At 45.7% G+C, this 22,096-nt stretch overlaps 1 protein-coding gene across 6 annotated transcripts in view; it reads right to left on the minus strand.

The window, feature by feature from the left end:
• The window catches only part of SYTL3 (synaptotagmin like 3), an 88,267-nt gene that overhangs the window by 23,340 nt on the left and 42,831 nt on the right, over positions 1-22,096 (minus strand). For 3 of the 6 annotated variants that reach the window (XM_027082256.1, XM_027082274.1, XM_027082235.1), the window contains exons 5-9: positions 12,255-12,306; positions 11,169-11,241; positions 9,406-9,484; positions 7,897-8,021; positions 5,218-5,352 (exon numbers count right to left, since the gene is read on the minus strand). In XM_027082256.1, the coding sequence (XP_026938057.1) occupies positions 5,218-5,352; positions 7,897-8,021; positions 9,406-9,484; positions 11,169-11,241; positions 12,255-12,306 (464 nt within the window). The remainder of the gene's footprint in view (positions 1-5,217; positions 5,353-7,896; positions 8,022-9,405; positions 9,485-11,168; positions 11,242-12,254; positions 12,307-22,096) is intronic. The other 3 variants (XM_027082266.1, XM_027082241.1, XM_027082248.1) reach the window with 2 other exon arrangements.

Below are 22,096 nucleotides of genomic sequence, written 5' to 3' on the forward strand. Positions count from 1 at the left end.
GGAGGTCAGATGGCCGCTGTTTATCAACATTTACGCATAATACATAAATGTTTTTGAAACCTCAAAGTTCTTTGATAATTGCAATATTGTTTTCAAACAAACATGGTCGAACCTTAAATATTATAGCATTCAGATGATGTTTTCGAGTGATAGACCTCTAAGAGGTCACTTCAATATAACTGTCTATTATTTACCCTGGTTTTCGCTCTTAATAAAAAATAGATTAATATGAGTATATAGATAAGTACAATACTTTTTTAAAAAGTCACCGCAACCAGAGATGCTCAGAAATACTAAAGGCAAGTGGAAGTTTCCAAAACCCCAGTGAGTGCTGTGAGCAGGGGCAGTGAACGCTTTGAGCCGCTCCCCACTTAGTAGTGGCCCAAACGCCACATCTCAAATCGATGTTTAAGAGAAACAACTACGAGTTGGATTGTTACTTCAAAGATTAAAAACCCTTCCATCATCCAAGCTCCTGCCCATCCGTGTGCAAGGAACTCCGATGTGTATGCCCGGCACGTGGTCACTTCACCAGTCACAGTGTCTTCACTGTCAGGGAAAATGCCAGCTGCATGAAAACATGGACATAAATGCATTCCTTTTGAGATTTTTTAAAACACAGAAGTGAAGGCAAAATGGAAACTCAGACAGGAACTCTAGTGATTTCCCCCCCCAGGGAATCACTAAAAAATTACCACTCTACCAAGTTCTAGCTCCTAACGACTGGAGGGTTTTTTTTTTTGGTTTTTTTGTACGTCTTTTTTTTAAAAAAACACGAATTGGGGTTTTTCTTCTCACAAACACGTTTATGGAGAAGACACAGAAACTACAGATAAGACAAAACAATATTTAATAAAAAAGCATAAGCCCACCATTCTCAACCTCTTGGTATAATCCTTTCAGTTGTTTTACAGTGTCTACAGTATAATCATTTTGTTTTTATAAATATGGGCTACTATATACTATTTTGTAACTTGATATCTTTGTTTATCAATTTCCACATCAATTCTTTAACCACATTATTTTTAATAGTTGCAAGGTATTCCTCTGAATAAATGCACCATAATCTATTTAACCATTGCCCTATTTTAGACATTTCTGGCTATTTTCAATGTTTCAAAATTTAAGAAGATTATAAACAATGCTGTCTTTGACATCCACATATACACAGTTCTGGCAACGTTCATGATGATTCTTAAAGAATATTTCCTGTAACTAAAATATCTGGATTAAAGAGAACATGCATTTTAAAGCCTTTGATGTGCATCGCTGGTTGCCCTCCAGTTCACCGCAGCAGTTCACATGAACACCTGCCTCTCCCACGTGCTGGCCAGCAGTAAACCGTGCCACTTTTTTTGTCTTAAGATTTTTGTTTTTTTGATGTGGACCATTTTTTTTTTAAGTCTTTATTGAATTTGTTACGGTATTTCTTCTGTTTTGGTTTTTTGGCTATGGGGCATGTGGGATCTTAGTTTCCCGACCAGGGATCGAACCCACACCCCCTGCACTGGAAGGCGAAGTCTTAACCACTGGACTGCCAAGGAAGTTCCTGTGTCACTTTTTAAATTTGCTAAAATGGTCCCCAAATAGCACTTGCTTTAATTTCGTACTCATTTAACTACTCAGGAAGTTGAGTGTTTCCCCTATTTATTGCCCATCTGTATTCCTACTTTTGTAATAAGCAGAGACTTAATAAGCTTTTTCTAGCCTCAACTTCCTGTTTCTCAGAGAATATAAGTGTCTCTCAGAAGAGAAGGCAACATCTTTGGGCAAGAAACAAAACATATTTGCTTTGTGGGAGTTTAGTTTCCTTAAACAAACACTGCTTCAGACTAAGGGGAACAGGTTCGGATTGAATATGTAAGAATTCAATCTCATGGTGATAAATGTTCAGGGCACAAATCAGAGAAGAGTTTAGAAGAAAGGGAGTTGAGAGCGCCGGGTTGAATTTGCACTATCGTTTGGAGGCACTTCCCTAAGAAACAGTCTGAGTAAGATGCATACACTCGCCACATCCTCTTACCCGAGCATCCTTCCCGACGACTCGGAAAGATCTTCTAGGTGTGGATCAGCCCCAAGTGAGCAGAGCTGAACCAGGGTGTGGGGGGCAGTTTAAGAGTTCAGCAACTCCCCTGGGATAAGACAGAAGACCTGGGTTTTGACTCACAGTCAGAGTTCTGCAGTGACTGCGTGACCTTAGCAAGTTATGTAACCTCCATGAGCCTCAGTTTTCCCATTTGTGAAATGGGATAATAGCATTTATTATTATCCCATTTCCATGGACAAGATCGTTGTGAGAATGATTGGGAGGCGAAGCTCCTAGCTCTGCAGTTAGCACACAGTAGGCTTTCAATAATAGCTCTGATAGGAATGAATCTAACCATGTCACAAATATTTATTGAGTGTCACTGAAGGGTCAGGCACCGTGCTGGGCACCTGGGTATTACAACAAATGATAAACCACAGGTGAGCTAATTATATAGCTGTAGAAGGTGATAAGAATGAACAGAGAGCAGGTGAAGGCAAGGCGGGCAGGGCAGGGGGTAGACCTCCTGAGAAGGTGACTTTGGAGCAAAGACTTGGAGGGAGGGAGGGAGGGAGGAAGCTTGGTGCCTGGGAGAGGGAACCACCCCAGGAATGCCCGGGGCAGGCATGAGTCTGGCTGTTCTAGGACCAGTGCCGCTGAGCGGAATGAGCAAGGGGGCAGGTGTGGACGGTGCGCAGCTCGTGCAGGGCCCCGTGGAGCACTGTGGGGCGGATCCTAGCCCACGTCCCCGCCGCCGCATTGGTTTCTGGGCCTTGAAGGAGCTTAGAGGCCAGTCTGGCGGACTGTGGACAGTTTGGGCTCCCTGGGAGGAGGGTTGAGCCTCATCCTCCCGGATCAGCCTTATAAAGGCTCGAGCTAGCTGGAGTCTCTGGAGCCCGTATGTTACCTGGGGGGGAAGCAAACCTTCCCATGGATCTCAGAGAGGCTCCCAGAGGCCACTCCCATGCTTCGCCTGTCTGTACCCACCACGGGGTTCAACCCTAGGACAGAACGTTCGGGAGCCGCCCTTGCTTACTTCCCCCTCGGGGAAGCATTTCCTCAGTGCTTTCACCTTTCTCAACTATTCTCCACTATAAACACCGAGGAAGGTGCTGAGTCATCCTCCAACACCAGCGCTCCGAGATACCACCCCAGACTCTCATGACCTTAGGGCATCCAAGAAGCGGAGGGTAACTCCGTCTGGCTCTGCTAGGACTGCTGTGCGACCCAGGACAGGAGGCTGCCCTCAGCACGAGTTGGGAAGGGCCCACGAGAGGAGCTGTGTGAACAGCTACTGCCTTGGACAGCACAGTCCTAGACTGTTCAAGAATTCTTAACAAACACCATACTTTACTCGGGTTTGAAACTGCCAGGGCTCAACCTGTGTGTTTCTGAAACCTCACCGTGCATATGAATCTCCTAGGGCTCTTGTTAAATTGTAGGTTCGACTCCAGCAGGCCTGGGGTAAGGCTGGAGATTCCGGTTTCTGACAAGCGCCCAGGTGGCGCCAGTGCTGCTGGGTCCCACATTCTGAGTAGTGAGTGTGCAGAGCAGGGGTCTTCATGGAGGCAGGACCACCCACAGGAGACAGTGGCTGGAGCCAACAGATGGGCTGGAGCTGCTGGCGTTTAGTGCATTGAATCAAGGATGTCAGCTATTCTTCAAGGTCTAGCCTGCTCCTGCCGTGACTTCTGAATACTCGACTGGACATTCGTGGAGATTGGGGAAGTTTGTCTGACGTGCACACCATGTTCCACTAAAACACAGCCCCAAGGAACAGAAAGGTTAAAGTACTAGCTCTGGACCACACTCCTTGCCACTAAAGGAGCTGGAAGGTGAACCAAGACGTTGGTTTCTAGAAGCTGAGCTCTTAACCACTGTATTACGCCACGGAATATGAGCATTCATTTGATTCCCAAGGCAATCCAGTGAAATGAACAACTCTTCAGACTTCCCTGGCGGTCCAGGGGTTAAGGCTCCGCGCTTCTAATGCAGGGGGCGCCGGTTCGATCCCTGGTTGGGGAACTAGGATCCCACATGCTGTGCGGTATTGCCAAAAAAAAAAAAGAACAACTTTGAATCCATCTCCTTGATGAGGACTCTGAAGTTTAGGGAGTCCTTACGATTGTTTAAGATCATTGAATAAGTCAAAGACCCATGACTGTAACTGAAGCCTCCACGGCCCCTCACCCAAGGCTCCATCTAACATATCAAGCACATATCACATGTTTAGGCACAGAGTAAACATTCACTCAATGTTTTTGAATAATGAATAAAGTAATAAAAAGGCCTGCCTATGAACAGACACTACATTTAAAACACCACAGAGCAATCTCAAAAAAAAAAGAAGAGCAAAGTTGGAGGACTTTACTCAACTTCAAGACTTCCTACAAAGCTACAGTAATCATGTCAGCGTGGCCTTGGCATAAGGACAAAGAGATCACTGGAGCACGATAGAGAACTAGGAAAACATCCACATTTATATGGTCATTTGATTTTTAACAAAGACACCAAAGTCAATGGAAAAATGAGTCTTTTTTTTTTTTTTAAATGGTGCTGGAGGGGACTTGCCCGGTGGTCCAGTGGTTAAGACTCTGCACTTCCACTGCAGGGGGGTGCAGGTTCGATCCCTGGTTGGGGAACTAAGATCCCACATGCCACGAGACGTGGCCAAAATAAATAAAATAATAAATGGTGCTGGAATAACTGTGTATTCATATGGGGAAAAATGAACCTCAGTCTGTACCTTACACCATTCACAAAAAGGAATGAGCCGGAGCATGGACCACACATAAAAGCTAAACTTTTATAAAGCTTCTAGAAGAAAACATAGGAGAATATCTTCATGACTTATGGGTAGATAAGACAGAGAAGTAACCATGAAAGAAAAATCTGACGAATCAGACTTCATCAAAACTGAACACTTCTCATCCAAAGACACCACTACTTATTATCAATTACTCTCTGTATGAATGAAAATGTTCACAATAAGATGTAAAAAAGAAAACCACCATCAGAGTACAGCAAGGTTTTTCCCAGCTCTCAAGCTAAATAAGCTATCACCTCTGCGCTCTATGTTCCACCCCAGTTTATCCCACAAGACAACACGGCACTCGTGTCGCCTAACAATCCAATTTGACGTCATGGCAACAATCACACGTCACATGTCAAGGATATCAGACAAGACTCACGTGTCTCAAGCCTCCTGAGAATAAAGTGTTGGGCACTGGACTGGATGAGATACCCTCTTGCTTCAAAACAGGGCTAGTAGGGCATCTGGGACTCTCTTGATTAAGAGGATTCAAAATATCCGGTGCGCTGACCTTCTGAAAAAGAAAACAGAGAATTAGCATAGTACAGTCTGCATCCCAGTTTGAGTTTGTTCAAATGTGATGACTTCAGCAAGCATGGCCTGCATGTCACTAATATGCAAACTTCCGGGTGCCGAGTAAGAGGCCACACTTCCGTTTGGATAAATGCCTACACACACGGGGCCCCAAGACAGACATCACCAAGCTTTGGGACATTCATGAACAGTGATGGGTGGGTTACTTATGGATTAGTACAAGTCTTAAAGAAACTGATGTCCACATTTGACCTTATTAATGATGCAGGCATTTAATCACATGAAATATAGTATTCAGCCTGACAGCCTCTAATGTGCTTATAAAAAAAGGAAAAATCAAAATATGTCTCTAAATTTTATAAAAATATTTTTTTTAATAGTTGGCACTTATATAACATGTACATCTTGTGCTTTCTAATACGGTAGCCACTAGCCACATGGGGCTATTTAAATTCCAATCAGTTAAAATCAAATAAAATAAATTCAACTCCTTGGTTACACTAGACACATTTCAAGTGCTCAGTAACCACATGTGGCAGTGGCAGTGGCAGGAAAGTTCTGTCGGACAGTGCGAGTACAGAGCAGGGAGGTAAACCTCATCCTGGTCGAAAAGACAAAGTTTCCAAATCGAGACTTTAGGTTTTGACATTGGGTTGGAAGCAGACCTTGGAAATGTAAACAGCTGCACTATGCTCATAATTTTCAGGAATAAAAAAGCTAAGACTATTACAGAACAAATGAAAGACGTGATTACCTCTAGATTATTTTCACGCTCTCAATTCCCAGAACTCAACTCAATTCTATCAGACATTTGTTAAGCAACACTCTATTCAATGTGCCGCTGCTCTACGTCCTGGGAGTGGGAAGAAGCTGGGGCGGGGGTGGGGGCGGGAAGGAGGAGAAGATGCTTGTCTGCTCTCCACAGGCTCACTAGCTCATCAGAAATACGCACCATTAAAATGGAAGTATGAGCCACGTCAACGGGAAAGAGTGGGAGGCCTTATGCAGAAGAGGCACCTGGGATGGTCTTCAGTGGGAGTGTGACCTGAGTGGGTGTCAAGGGCTGGCTGGGGAAAGACCCAAAGGTAAGGCATCCCGAGTGGAGGGGCTGTCGTGATGGTCAGGTATGGAGCATGTTTCTAGACCTGCTAGAGGCCAAAGCAACGGCAGAGACTCGGACGCGAGATGACACACGCACAGTGATGCGTGATGTCGTCCAGAGGACAGGTAGCTCGGGGACACTAAAGTGTGGGCACAGGGAGGAGACATAGGGCTGGAGGAGCCGGAGATCCAAAGGGAGGATTTCAGAAATGAAGGTGTTAGAAACGGTTTTTCGTATAGTTCAAAAGCCCGTGTGCTACACCTACTGATGTTATGTCACCAGGTCCATGTGACAATCTCCCTAAGCCTCAGTAAGTGTAAACAGGGTCGCACGCACTACCCACCTGAGGGGCGGTGTGAGGGTAAAAAGGGAGCCCAGGTAAAGCTTTTAGCAAGAGCCTGGCACATAGTAACCAGCGCTGGTAATTGAGGTTTATACTTAGATAACTTAGGTAGCAGTTTAGCGGCTATGTTATCTCAGGGCATCTTTACAAGATCACTGTGCTGCTCTGGGCAGAACAGGTATTATCACCTTCATTCCCTGGGGGGAGGGGGGCAGCGGGTATTCGGAGGCTCAGGGAGTTCAAGTGATGTGATGGGGATGGAGGCTGGATTTAGCATCTTGAGAGCATGCGGAAGTCCCAGCAGGAGAGTAAGGCTGTGCTCACCCGCTTGCCTACACAACAGTCTGTCTGGGGACATCCTGAATAGAGCCCACTGCTGCAGAAGAGGGCACTTGTCCTGTCCAGCTAACCAAAGCTGTCACACCAACCCTGAAAACAGCCAGGTGGTGGCACCTGCCACAGCCAGGTCACCTCAGCCGGACTAGAACCCAGGTTTTCTGACCCTAAAGTCCACTTCCCCTCACACTCCAGTGCATCTGCTTCTGGCTCGGTCAATCCTGCTGGAAAGAGTAATCCTTTCCCTGAAGACCTTTATTAGGTGAGATCTCTTACAGTTTAGGTACCTGGAGAGTCTCCCTGACGATCACACCTGAACGTGCAGCCTTTATGGTTTCAATAGTTTCAATCAGAGATCGGGACAGATTTTAACCAGAGGTTACTGGAAGCAGGACATAGGACAGAACGAGTGTATCCACGGACCAGGAATAACTGGGCACATTGCAGGCCTGCCTTTGCCTTTTGTGTGGCCTTGAAGCCAGCAGGGAGCTTTGGGGGTCACGTGGAAGCCCCAGGGGCTTGGAAGGAGGTGGAAGCCTTTCCCTGTTCTGAACCACTTTCCAAATTCAATAAAATTGAATTGTAACCCTCATTTGGCCTGTACCCACACCCCAGCCAATGGACGGGTTTATAAGTACGTTTTCCAGACTGCTTGCTGGTTAACTATGAAGTAAAAGTACGAAGAAACCTATGGAGAAAATGGGCAGAAGGGTGATCTTGGGGCGGCCGGAGGCCTGGGATACCCTGGTGGTGACGTTGACCGCGGTGTCGGACTGGCTTCTCCTCTCCGACCGGCCCTCACACTGCCTGGGACCCACAGCTGGGCGTTGCTTGTCAGAGGTCATGTCGTTCTGCGACTTGGAGAGTTCTAGAAAATCAATACAAGGATGACAGGTGGGAGCACACAGTTTTGCCAGGACCTGTGGTAACCCTCCTCCGGGATTCCTGCACCCCGAGCTCTGGGGCCAGGAGGAGAGTCCCCAACAACGCGCTGGACCCAGGGCACCTGCACAGGACTGAGGGGCTGGATCCTGAACGTGGGTGACTGTGTGTCCCCACATCTCTGCAGGCGGAGCCACCGTCAGGGTGGGGTTCACGGGCGACCTCCCGACCCAGGTTACTCTGCATTCAGGGCACATGTCCCGAGTGTCCGGTTGTCCAAGTGCAAAGAAGGCAGCCGAACAAACCAGCTGTTTTTTTTTTTTTTACAAAGATTGTATAACTAGATACCGCAGCTTGAGATGAAAGCAAGACTTGGGGTATCCTTATAACCATTTCGGGAAGCAAACCCTGAAAAGATGACTTAAAATTTTTCTTCTGCAGTATAATAGTCTAGAATAAAATGAGTGAAGGGAAGAGGAAGGACCCACACACAGTGAGAGCCTCTCAAAGGTGAATGCATCCTTTAAAAAGAGCTTCCTTTTCCCATGAGATCCTTGTCTCTATCTTGAAACTACCTTTAGAGTAGCGCCGTCCAACAGGGAGATAATATAGCTCACGTATGTCATTTTAAATATTCTAGTAACCTCACTTTAAAAACTAAAAAGAGACAGGTAAAATTAATTTTAATACTATATTTCATTTAATACTATATTTCATTTAATGCAAAATATCCAATGTATTGTGAAAATATATAATCGATAGTAAAATTATTAATGAAAAATTTCACTCTTTTTTCGATACTAAGTTTCCGGAATTCAATGTGTATTTCACTCCGGCCCCATTTCAAGAGCCACGTGTGGTTAGAGGTTACCATATAGGACAGTGCAATCCAGAGCATGCCTGTCTTCAGATCCACCATGAACCCTCAGGCTTTGCTATTTATTAGGCATCTCCTGCATGCACTGACCAGGGGTAAGGCTGTGGATCGTCTCTTTTCTCTAGAGGAGATCCTGCACGTGGCTCGCCAAAGTGCCCGGGTATTCATCTTTTCCCCCAAGATGTGTCAGAGCCCCTCCTCTCCGAGAGCAGTGCCAACCACACTGTTCTCAAGTCTACTGTCTGGAATCTTTGGGCATCCTGCTACACCAGGCAGCTAGAAAGGTCCCAACACACACCAGCCCTCAGAGCTGTCGCTGATGCAAATACAGGTGGAGAGGTGGAGGAGTGAAGGGCCCAGGGCTGTGGCTTTCCCCAGGAGCCAGAGACAGAGAGTGGCCCTTCCCCAGCCAAGGTCACCGGCCAGGCCTTGGCCAGTGGGAATGGCTGGCCTGGACGGTGGTAGAAGAACCCCTGGAGAAGCATCCACTTACTTTTCATGTGGGTGGCGACAGACAGGAACAAATTTTCCACAGACTTATTAAATCCTTTAAACTGACCAAGTTCCTGGAACTAAAAGAGAGACAGGAGAGAGAATGAGAGTTATGTCTGATGACCTGTTTCCCCTGGCAGCCTCCAGGCCGCCAACCCCCAAACCCAGGCACGTGTGGGCGAGGGTGGGTGTGCGTTCTCGGGTTGTGTGCGGACGTGCGTGTGTGTCTGAGGCAGAGGGCACTGTCCTCTCTTTACTCAGCTTCTCCCCTCTGAGTTTTGACACCTGCATTAAAGGCAGGGGCATCACCACGGGGTTGTTGACAAGATAGCAACTACCTCATAGAAATAACAGCTGACACTTCATGGGCTCGAAGACTGTGCCACGTAAACTCCTGCTTCTTTAGCCTCCTTCTCTTAGGACCCCACCCCAGCTCTGCACAGAAGGGACGCCAATACAGGCAGAATGCACGTGACACAGGGCTGAGGGTGGTACCAGGGACAAGGTAAGCAGACTGGAGCCAATGGTTAGCTCCACCTCCCACAACAGAAGAGAGAAGCAAAAGGAAGAGAAACAACAGAAATGGGATCCCTCCCCTGTGCGAGTCTCATCCACCCACCCGCCCACCCACCCACCCATCCATCCACCCATCCATCCACCCGCCCATCCACCCATCCGCCCACCCACGCATCCACCCACCCGCCCACCCACACATCCACCCGCCCACCCACACATCCACCCACCCGCCCACCCATCCACTCACCCATCCACCCACCCGTCCACGCATCCACCCGCCCATCCACCCACCCACCTATCCATCTATCCATCCACCCACCCACCCACCCACCCACCCCCCCCAGGAATATGTCTTGAGCACATCTGTGCTTGAGTAACTTCAGAGCACTTAAAATCTCTCTCTAGGAGAAAGCAGACCAGAATTTTGAAGGTCACTCCGGGGTCTCAATTTGAAATTGAAAAAAGAATACATATTCTGTCTCCCTCCAGCAGACAGGTATATCCTCCTTTGTTCAGATATAGTTACTCCCCTTAATACACAGAGTAAAATAACAATGAAAATAATCAAGACCGTGTGTTTCTACGGCACTTTACAGTTTCCAGTACCAGCAGAGACGTTATTTTGTTAATTTCTCACACCACCCACAGGAGGTGAACCAGACGAGAAGAATTATTTCCACCTCCCAGGTGGAAGCCCAGGTAAGTCCCCCATGATCACATAGCTAACTTCCTTGGACGGAAACAGTCCTGGTCTTCTTTACGTTAGCGCCTACGAACCCTCCAAGACACACACGCACATTTCCACAGATACTCCCAGGCCTGCGAATCACACACCTGTGCATCAGCCTGTATTTCCCTTTCCGCCCCCAGAGACCCCTGACACGTGGCAGCCCATCCAGAACCCCACGCTCAAGGGCACAGTTAGGGGAGAGAACCAACAAAATGACAAGGGTAAAAAGATGGGGATGCAGGGTGCAGGCGAGGACATGGGGTACAGGCAGCACATGCGTCCACTGACAGTGCGGGGGACGGGGGGATGGTCCCATGGCCCCCAGAGCGTGATGGAAGCGCAGACACCAGGCAGGGCCCAGCACTCCCCAGCCTGCGATCGGGGCCCCCATTCTCTCGCCTTATGACCCCCTCCAGCCATGGCTGGATCCCTTTGCCGTAAGGCTCAAGCTCGCAGGCTCCCCCTCTCCTTCTCTCGCATTTCCCCTTCCCAGGAGGCACACAGAACAGGCACGTTACCCTGCCAGGGCCGCCGCTGCACTGGCTTTCACTGAGAGGGGGTGGGGAAGAAGGAACCACGGAAATTTTGCTGCCGAGGAAAAATACAAGGGTAAGAAAGGAGATATGAGTCTTCAAATATTAGTCTTAGAAATACACAACATTTGTATTTATCCTATAATTCAAGTTCTCTGCCTTTTTTTTTTTCAAACACTGCTTCACTTTTCAGAAGAGGGGTCAGCACCCTGCCTGGATCTGCTCTGCACAGGGCCTGATTCCCTGGGGGCCGGAATGTGGGAAATGGGCGTCATGTAGTCTAAGGTCTGGGCGTTGCACTCCATCTGTGTGGTGCAAAATAGCTGGGGTGCTCGGGACCGGCTCTGTGGAATCCGGGCTCCACACGTGTGTGCCGTGTGGCCTTGAGCGCCCTCTCAGTGGACACCATGCAGAACGCCCCACATGTCATGGATGTAAAAACTGACCATAAGAGCAATTAGAAGCTTGTGCTAAGAGAAGTGGGGGTGGGGGTGGGGGGATGGAGTAAAAAAATGAAAAAGTCCTGAGATTGGAAAATCTCACCATGAGCAAGAAAAAAGCTGCTGGTGGAGAGCTTCCAGTAATACTGTAATGAATTCAGCACAGTCAGGTGTGTGAATTACTGCTATAGCTTCAGGACGGCTGGGCGTTCAGTAAAGTTACTGTGTCTCAGGCCAGTATTCAAATCCACCAAGGTTTATTCCACAAATGTCTCCAAGGTGTCAAGCGCTGGGCAAGATGTTGGCGACACGAATGATTCATAAAGGCAAAGGCTTGGTTCAGAGTCTCACTGGACGCGCCATCAGAAACAATATTTAGTTTGCTCACAAGATTTCAGAATTCAAGGAACAAAATGTTTTGTGAGAAAATCCTACGCTAGCTCCTTCTAGCTTTTCATAAGAATCTGGAAACATCTCTGAATCTTTCTCAGGCACTTTATCATCTTTTTAAAAAAAAGTTACATTCCAAAGCAGTGACATCTGAAAGTCAAGAGATCTGTCAGTTCTTTCAGCACGTCCTTAGTGCTCTAGCCCGAGGGCCCAGGACGGCCTGTCCTTTGACAACACTCACCTCAGCTTCTGATAAGATTTCAAGAGCTTTGCTCCAGCTGTCTCGTGCTTGCCTGGAAGAGATAACAATAAAGGTCATTTATTACTAAGAATATAACTTAGATGATGCAGATACAGGACGTAATAAATTAGAATTATTTTTCTAATATCACATCTTGTGATTAAAAAGTAAGACACCATTTTGGGGTGACAGAGATGCTCTAAAGTCAGACTGTAGTGATGCGTAACTCCATACATTTACCAAAAATCATGAAATTGTACATTCAAATGTTCCACTAAAGCTGCTGTTACACACACACACACACACACACACACACACACACAGAGTAAGAGACCATACTTGCTGGAAATGACCGCTTTTATTGAAAGTTGATGCTGGATTAGATTTTTAAATTCTGGATAATTTGAAAACCAGTTCATGCTTCTAAGCTTCCATTTGTCCTTCGGAAACATTTCATAACGGAACGACTACATTCCTTTAAACATTCTTTGTTATGGAGATTAATTCAATCTTTTAAAAAATGTAATCTACTTATTTCTAGTTATAGAGGCTAATAAGTTCCTAAATAAGACTCCATTTGATAATAGTACTCTTTTTGTTTCAAGGAAAGGGGATTTTATGATGTATTAAGACCCCCAAAATAGAATTCTCCAAGTCCGCAGTTCTGTGAACACAATGTTTCCTGACCCAATGCAAAGGGAGAGGTCAGCCCACTGCCACCCCGACCCCAGCTGGAGGCCAGAAGTGGATTCTGCTGCTCTGGGAAGTTCCCTAGAGGCTCCACAATGCCCAACACAGCTGAGAACCGCCAGACCTGCCATCCTAGGAGGTCAGTGGAGCTCCCGTAATCCATCCCAAACTCCATAAGACAGGAGGAAGGGCGGGGATAGTAAGACAATCAGGAATTACAGGGAGGCCTTTGGGAGGAGGGCATATGGCTCTGATATCAAGTCCAAAACCTTAAAGCTGGGGACAGCTAACCCCTCAGCTGACCTTGAGCTGACCACCACCCCGTCAGGGGTCCTAAATTAGGGGGCTCAGGGCGCACATTGGCCCTGAAATCCTATCTCAGATTTTGAATCCACCTGCCCGTGTGCATTTTTCTGGGGTTCACAATGGTGGTCACCAAATTCTAACAGGAGTCTCTGAGCCATGTCCCTGCCCCACCACAAAATAATTCTTTAAGAACAAAAAAGGCCTCACCCAAAGGCTGAGTGCTCAGCTAGCAGAACCAGCTAGGAATGGGTGAAATCCCGTATCTGCGGGACCCACAGGAAAGAAGAGAGCCAGGCCAGAAGCAAAAAGACAGCCACCCTAAGTGCACTGGAGTTGCGAAAGCAGAGAAAAACAAGGCAAAGAGAAAGGAGAGAGACACGCCGTTCGTCCAGCCTGTCTGGGTGAAAATGCAGAATCCAGGGGACAGGGTGCTGGCGAGCTGTGGGCTGTGTCACAGCTCAGGTGCTGCCGGCCCCTCCCCACTGCCCTGCCACCTCAGCCCCTCGTCCTCTCGACCCTGGACTGTTGTGGTCGCTTCCCAGAGGCTAAGCCACCAGCTACAGCCCCTCCCTCCAAGCTGATGCTCTCTCCTCCGCTTACAGTCCCCCAGTGGCTCCCTACTGCCTTCGCGGAGGTCCCAGCCCCACTGGCATCCCTGGGCCTCCAGCCCGTTCTCCACTTACCCCGCCCCACCTCCCCAGGCTAATTGCCCTTCTACCTCAGGCCCGTACCTCCCTCCTAAACCCAAGCTTAGGCCCTGTCCCATTTCTAAATACCCGTCCTGAGCCCCAGGAGGCCCAGCCCACGCACAGGTCTCTGCTGCCCCCTGCTGGCTGAACCGGGCCGCACCGCCAGATGGCAAACATTCTAGGCTCTATGCCTTCTCTGTCTCATGCCCTCAATGTTGCACTTGGGACAGCAGCCACAGACAAGGTTAAAGGGTGGGGGCGTGTCTGTGTTCTGATAGTGGACATCGAAATTTGAATTTCCTGTGTTTTGTGTGTCACAAATATTATTCTTTTGACCATTAAAAAATGTAAAACCCGTTCTTAGCTCATGGGAAGTACGAAAACAGGCAGAAGGATAGGTTTGGGCCGTGGGACCTAGTTTGCCCCACGTCCTTGCTGCTCCAGGTGTGGATGGCAGCCCTCGGCAGGGCACCGGCGGGGAGCTTGTGAGCAATGCAGAGTCCCAGGCCAACCCTAGCCCTGCAGGGTGGGCCTCTGCTCGCTGAAGGTTGAGGAGCGCCGCCCTGTGGCTCTGTCCCTGTTTATTGCCATTTTGCTTTTTTTTTCCCCCTTCTGTTCCTCAGCCATTTCTTACCAGAGGCTTCCTTAAAAAGCACTATTTACTTGTTAACATTTTTTTTTTTAATGCATGTAACTACTATGAGGAAATGCTCGTGGAAACAAATGCCCCCCCTTTCCCCCAAGGTCTCCTGACAGGCAGGCTGGGGCCCTGCTCTGGCTGCCTCGTTAGGCCTCACAGGGAGCAGCTGTGGGTCAGGGCCCCCAGGATCCTAGGCTTTGGGGCACGTTCAGGGAGGCGCAGTGGCATTTATTAGAAGCTAACTGTCCGCCAGGGGCTGTGCAGGGCACTCTGCATGCATTTGCTCCGTGGTTCGTCACCAGGTGTCATCCCAATTCTGTAAGTGAAAACCGAGGCTCGCGGGTATTGTGCAATGGGTCCTGGGCTCAGCTCTCCCTGCTGCCACCCACCCTCCGGAGCACACACGACGTCCTGTCCTCTGCTAGCAGCCCAAGTGGCCACACAAGAAACTTCGACCGGCACAAGAAAGCTGCTTAGGGTTGAGCTGTGTCCTCTATGAGAAGATAAGCTGAAGCCCTACCCACAGGCAACTGTGAATGTGACCTTATTTCGAGATAGAGCCTTTACAGATCAAGTTCAGGTGAGGACATTAGGGCGGGTCCTGAGCCAACAGGACTGGTGTCCTTGTAAAAAGGGAAAATTTGGACACAGAGGCAGACAGGTGCAGAGGAAAGGTAAGGAGGCGATGGCGATGTCACGACAGAGGCAGAGACTGGAGTGGTGTGTCCACAAGCCAAGGAACACCAAGGGTCGCTGGGAACCGACAGGAGCTGGAAGAGGCAGCGAGAGATTCTCCCCGAGAGCCCGCAGAGGAAGCATGGTCCCTCTGACAACTTGACTTTGGACTTCCGGCCTCCAGAACCGTGAGACAATACGTCTCTGCTGTTCAAAGCCACCCAGTTTGCACTTTGTTACAGCAGCCGGGGAAAACTACTACAGAGGTCCCGTGTGATTCGGTCCCTACCGACCTGTCCAGTGCCACCTGCTGCCACCCCCGTCCCATTTGCAGGTCCAGCTGAAGCTGCACTCTCCTGATGCCCCACACCCACGAGACTGCACCTCTTCCACACCACTTGCTCTGTCCTTCTAGTGGTTTATTCTCCAGATTCTGGGCCTGTCCTCACCAGGCTGGTCTCCTCATGGGTGCCACGCACACTTGCTTTGAAATTCCTCTGACCACACTGCGATCACTGGCATATGTCTGTCTCCCCCACTAGATGGTGACAACTTTGAGGACACGGGCCTTGTCGTATGTATCTCAGTGTCCCCAGCACCCAGCAGAGGGCTTGCCATGCAGAGGTGGTTACAATAAATGACAACAATAGAAACCAACGCTATTTTAACAATAAGCGTGACATCATTTAATAAGCCGTACCAAATATGTACGAAACAAGGTCATCATTTTTTCACCACTTGGCCTAATTTCATCCATTTGTTCACATTAATTGCATGTAATACACACAGGCTCTTTACAGAGATAAGGATAACGGGACACAACCTCTGCTCATAATAAGCAGGAGCTTATGATGCTGTAAGCAGCCCCGTGAACCGCAGGACGGAGCAGAGGCTTCTCGATCAAAAAGCAACCCACAACTGGCACAAGCACATCCGTGGCATCATTATACATCTAAGGACTACTGTATATACTGTATCTACTTCTGTATCTACTTCCCCATCTAAAAACAATAGGGATGAGGCAACACACTTCAGGTGTTCATAGAAAGTCCTCTAGAACGGATGCCCATCTTGAGCCAGGCTCCAGTGTGACACTGGCCGAGAACACCAGTTGCCTACCAGCCAGCACCCTGGGCCTCAGGTCCTGCCACAGATGCCATGCCCTGTCATCCCGACCCCTCTCTCTGGGGTGACATGGTTCCCAGGAAAGAGGGCATAGGGCAGACTCCCTGGAATGCTCCAGTGCAACTCTGTCAACCAGCCACATCACGTGGTCGTAGGTGACTGCAGGGCCTCACATCCTGAAGCATGGGATCTGTGTAGCTTAGTCTTTTTCCAAGACATGGTCGTTAACTTCCCCTCCTACACTGTAAGGCCCCACAGAAGCCCTTCACCTACGTAGTCACGGACACCCAGAGAGCCATGTCGGACAGCTGTGGAGCAAACAGACAGGGCCAACAAACGGAAGGGTGGCCTGGCCCAGAGCCGTCTCTCTGCTGGGGCCCGTGGAGTGGGAGAGAAGCATCCTTCGTAGGAAACCATACTGTGCAGTTCCAGGTGTGACCCAAAGCAGAGCGCAGGTAGGTCTACCCACACAGAGCCTCCCTGGGAACTATACAAATACACTCCTTCATCAAAGATGCTTTGTCCACCCCTAAGAGTTGGTTGTAATATATGGATTTTGTTAGAACACATTCTGCTGCATCTTCCAGAAAAATCATCACAATATACACACAAACCTAGGATGTCTACGATGTGAACAGTAGCCCCTCAGATGTGGCTCCCTTGTACAGTGCCCAACCTGTACAACTGTATGCGACAGTCCTGAGGGTTGGCCCACACTGGAGCTTAAGTACCCTCCAAATGCTAGAAAAAGGTGACTAAAACCAGAGGTTCGGTGTGTGTGTTGGCGGGGGGTGGGTATTGGACAATTATAATCTGTTTCAGGACTTGTTTCTTTCATAGGAAAGAAAAGGTCTCTAGGACAATAAAGTTTTAAACCAACCTTTGGCTCACTTACGCAAAGTGGAAAAATCTCTCCAAAAAATTGACCTAAAAAATCCCTCAAAATGTGAAGAATCTTGATATCCTGTCATAAATGGTTTCACAGCTGGATTCCAGAGCCTTTTTAGGTATATTTTAGCCCTTATAGAAGTTTCAGCTTAGATAGCACTGGGGCCAAGACATCATTCCAGGATGAAAGGAGACACAGTGCACAACTGTGGGTCAGCCACCAATGCCTGCCAGAAGAACTGAAATTAATAGATTTATAATCCTGCTCGCAGAAAGTGTATCTCATCCAGTGTCCTTCTGCCACTACACATTACTCTTCTGCTTAGCTGCAAGAAAGAAAAATAATTTTTCCCTTTAATTAAGCTCCCTGTAGTCTATCAGCAGAGATTCTGGATGGCTTCTGTGTTAGTAATAATCCTCAAGATCTGGGCAGTAACTCTTCCACAAAGAGACACTTGAGGTTGAAGGTAACTGGCCCAGGCGTGGTGCAAACCTGGGGATAAATGGGTATAAACTGCTTTTCCACAGCCTTTAATTTTCTCTAAAAATTGAATGTGGGTTTTAAGAGTTCTCTATCCTAAAGATTCTAGATATTAATCCCTTATCAGAAATGCGATTTCCAAATATTTTCTCCCATTTCATGGGTTGACTTTTTCTCTGTTGATAATATCCTTTGATGCACAAAAGTTTTTCATTTTGATGAAGTCTAGTTTATCTATTTCTTTTTTCTGTTGCCTGTGCCTTTCGTATCATATCTGAGAAATCACTGTCCTCTCAGACTTCAGACAATACTACAAAGCTACAGTAATCAAAACAGCATGATATTAGCACAAAAACAGACATATGGATCAATGGAACAGAATAGAGAGCCTGGAAATAAACCCATGCACCTACGGTCAATTAATCTTTGATAAAGGTGGCAAGAATATACAATGGAGAAAAGACAGTCTCTTCAGCAAGTGGTGTTGGGAAAGTTGGACAGTCACATGTGTATCAACGAAGTTAGAACACTCCCTCACACCATACACAAAAATAAACTCAAAATGGCTTATAAAGACTTACATATAAGACATGACACAACAGATTTCCTGGAAGAGAACATAGACAAATATTCTGACATAAGTCGTAGCGATGTTTTCTTAGGTCAGTCTCCTAAGGCAACAGAAATAAAAGCAAAAATAAGCAAATGGGACCTTGTCAAACTTGGTTTTTGCACAGCAAGGGAAGCCATAAACAAAAGACAACCTACAGACTGGGAGAAAATAGTCACAAATGATGAGACTGACAAGGGCTTAGTTTCCAAAATATATCAACAGTTCATACAACAATATCAAAAAAACAATCCAATGAAAAAATGGGCAGAAGACCTAAACAGACGTTTTTCCAAAGAAGATACACAAATGGCCAATAGGCACATGAAAAAATGCTCAACATCACTAATTATTAGAGAAATATAAATCAAAACTACAATGAGGTATCACATCACACTGGTCAGAATGGCCATCATCAAAATGTCTACAGATAATAAATGCTGGAGAGGGTGTGGAGAAAAGGGAACTCTCTTGCACTGTTGGTGGGAATGTAAATTGATACAGCCACTATGGAGAACAGTATGGAGGTTCCTTCAAAAACTAAAAATAGAATTACCATATGACCCAGCAATCCCACTACTGGGCATATATCCAGAGAAAACGCTAATTCAAAAAGATACATGCATCCCAATGTTCATAGCAGCACTATTCACAACAGCCAAGACATGGAAACAACCTAAGTGTCCATCGACAGATGAACAGATAAAGAAGATGTGATACATGTATACAATGGAGTATTACTCAGCCATTAAGAATGAAATAATGCCATTTGCAGCAATATGGATGGACCTAGAGATTATCATACTAAGCGAAGTAAGTCAGAGAAAATGAATGACATATGTTATCACCTACACGTGGAATCTTTTTTCTCAATTACAAATGACATTATTTTCAAAACAGAAACAGATTCACAGACATAGAAAACTTATGGTTACCAAAGGGGAAAGGGGGGTAGGGAGGGATAAACTAGGAGTTTGGGATTAACAGATACACACTACTATATATAAAATAAACAACAAGGACCTACTGTACAGCACAGGTAAGTATATTCAATGTCTTATGATAACCTATAATGGAAAAGAATTTGAAAAGAATTATATATATGAATATATATGAAACTGAATATATACATGAAACTGAATCACTCTGCTGTACACCTGAAACTAACACAACATTGTAAATCAACTATACTTCAATTAAGAAAAAAAAACATTGTCAAAGCTAATGTCTTCTTTCCCCGTTTTAAGAGTTTTATAGTTTTAGGTCTTACTTTTAGGTCTTTGATCCTTTAACTTTTGTTTACAGTGTTAGGTAAGAGTCTAACTTCATTCTTTTACACATACACATCCAGTTTTCCCAGCACCCTTTATTGAAAAGGCTGTCCTTTCCCCATTGAATGATATTGGCACCCTTGTCAAAAATCACTTGACTATACAACACAGGGAATATAGCCAACATTTTATAATAACTATAAATGGAGTATAACCTTTGAAAATTGTCAATCACTGTTGTACACCTGTAACTTATATAATATTGTACATCAACTATACTTCGATTAAAAACAAGTCACTTAATCGTATGCGGAAGAGTTTCGTTCTGGGATCTCTATTCTATTCCACTGGTCTACACGTCTGCCCTTATGCCAGGGCCTCACTCTTTGGATTACTGTGGCTTTATAGTAAGTTCTGAAATCAGGAAGTATGAGTCTTCCAGCTTTCTTCTTCCTTTTCAAGAAACAAACAAAACAACCCAATTCAAATACGGGCAAAGACTTGAATATACATTTCTCCAAAGACGACACAGAAATGGCCCAATAAGCAGATGAAAAGATATTAAACATCACTAATCATTAGGGAAATGTAAATCAAAACCACAATGATATAGCCACTATGGAAAAACAGTATGAAGGTTCCTCCGTTTATTTCTTTAAAAATAGAACTACTACATGACCCAGCAATCCCACTTCTGGGTACATACCCAAAGGAGATGAAATTACTATTTTAAGGAGACATCTGCAGTCCCATGTTCATTGCAGCATTATTCACAATCGCCAAGACATGGAAACAGTCTAAGTAACCATCAACAGATAAATGAATAAAGAAAATGTGGCATACACACACACACACACGATGAAATATTATTCAGCCATAAAAAAGGAAATCCTGATATTTGCAACAACATGGAAAGACCCTGATAGCACTAAGCTAAATGAAATAAGTCAGAGAAAGAAAAGTATCACATGATGTCAATTATATGTGGAATCTAAAACCACTGAACTTGTAGAAACAGAGGAGAATGGTGGTTGCCAAGAGCTGAAGGCTGGGGGAAATGGGGAGATGTTGGTCAAAGGCTACCAACTTTCACTTATAAGATGAGTAAGTTCTGGGGATCTAATGTATAGTGACCATGGTGACTGTAGTTAACCATACTACATGTACACTTGAAAGGTGCTTTGAGTAGAGCATTAATGTTCTCACCATAACAACAACAAAATGGTACTTATGTGAAGTGAAGGATGTGTTAACTTTATGGTGGTAAACATTTGAGATATATACATATATATATACACATATATACACACATACACACTCACACACACACACACACACACATATATATATATAAATCATCAAGAAATAAAAAGAATCCATACACAGAACTGAATAAATGTCAGGCTTGCAGATACCCAATAAAGGCAGACTGAATGCCTAAAACCACCACAATTAGATATCACCTCATACCCATTACAATGGCTCTTAAACAACAACAACAATAAAAAAGAGAAAACAAGTGTTAGCACAGATATGGAGAAATTGGAACCCTTGTGAATTTCTAAGTAGGAACATAAAATGGGGCAGCCACTAGGGAAAAACAAAATGGCAGTTCCTCAGAAAATTAAACATAGAATTACCATTTGATCCAGCAATTCCAATTCTGGGTAAAAACACAAAAGAAGTGAAAGCAGGGACTTGAACAGATATTTCAGTGTTCACAGACGCATTATTCAAATAGCCAAAAGGTAGAAGCAACCCAAGTGTCCACTACATGAATGGATAAACAAAATGTGGGATATACATCCAATGAAATATCATTCAGTCTTGCAAAGGAATAAAATTCTGATATATGCTACAACATGGATAAAACTTGAAGACATGCTAAGTAAAATAGGGACAAATATACTATGAATCCACTTATATGAGCTACTTAGAGTAATCAAAATCATAGAGACAGAAAGTAGAAGGGTGGTTGTCAAGAGGCTGCAAGAGGGGGGCAGAAGGGACGGAGGAGTTGTTTAATGGGTACAGAGTTGCAGTTTTGCAAGACGAAAACATCCTAGAGATAGATGGTGGTAGTGGTTAAAGAACAATGAAAAGTTACTAATACTACTGAACTGTACACTTAGAAATAGTTAAAATCATAAATTTTATATTATGTATATTTTACAACAATAAAAAATGAACCTGGAATTCTTCAATTTAAAATGATGTCTTGGATAGCCTCATCCACCAGAGGGCAGACAGCAGAAGCAAGAAGAACTACAATCGTGCAGCCTGTGGAACAAAAACCACATTCACAGAAAGATAGATAAGATGAAAAGGCAGAGGGCTATGTACCAGATGAAGGAACAAGATAAAACCCCAGAAAAACAACTTAATGAAGTGGAGATAGGCAACCTTCCAGAAAAAGAATTCAGAATAATGATAGTGAAGATGATCCAGGACCTCAGAAAAAGAATGG

Source organism: Aethalodelphis obliquidens, unplaced genomic scaffold (assembly GCF_003676395.1).
Source record: "Aethalodelphis obliquidens isolate GAN/ISIS:26980383/991018 unplaced genomic scaffold, ASM367639v1 scaffold3, whole genome shotgun sequence".
Lineage (NCBI taxonomy): Eukaryota > Metazoa > Chordata > Mammalia > Artiodactyla > Delphinidae > Aethalodelphis > Aethalodelphis obliquidens.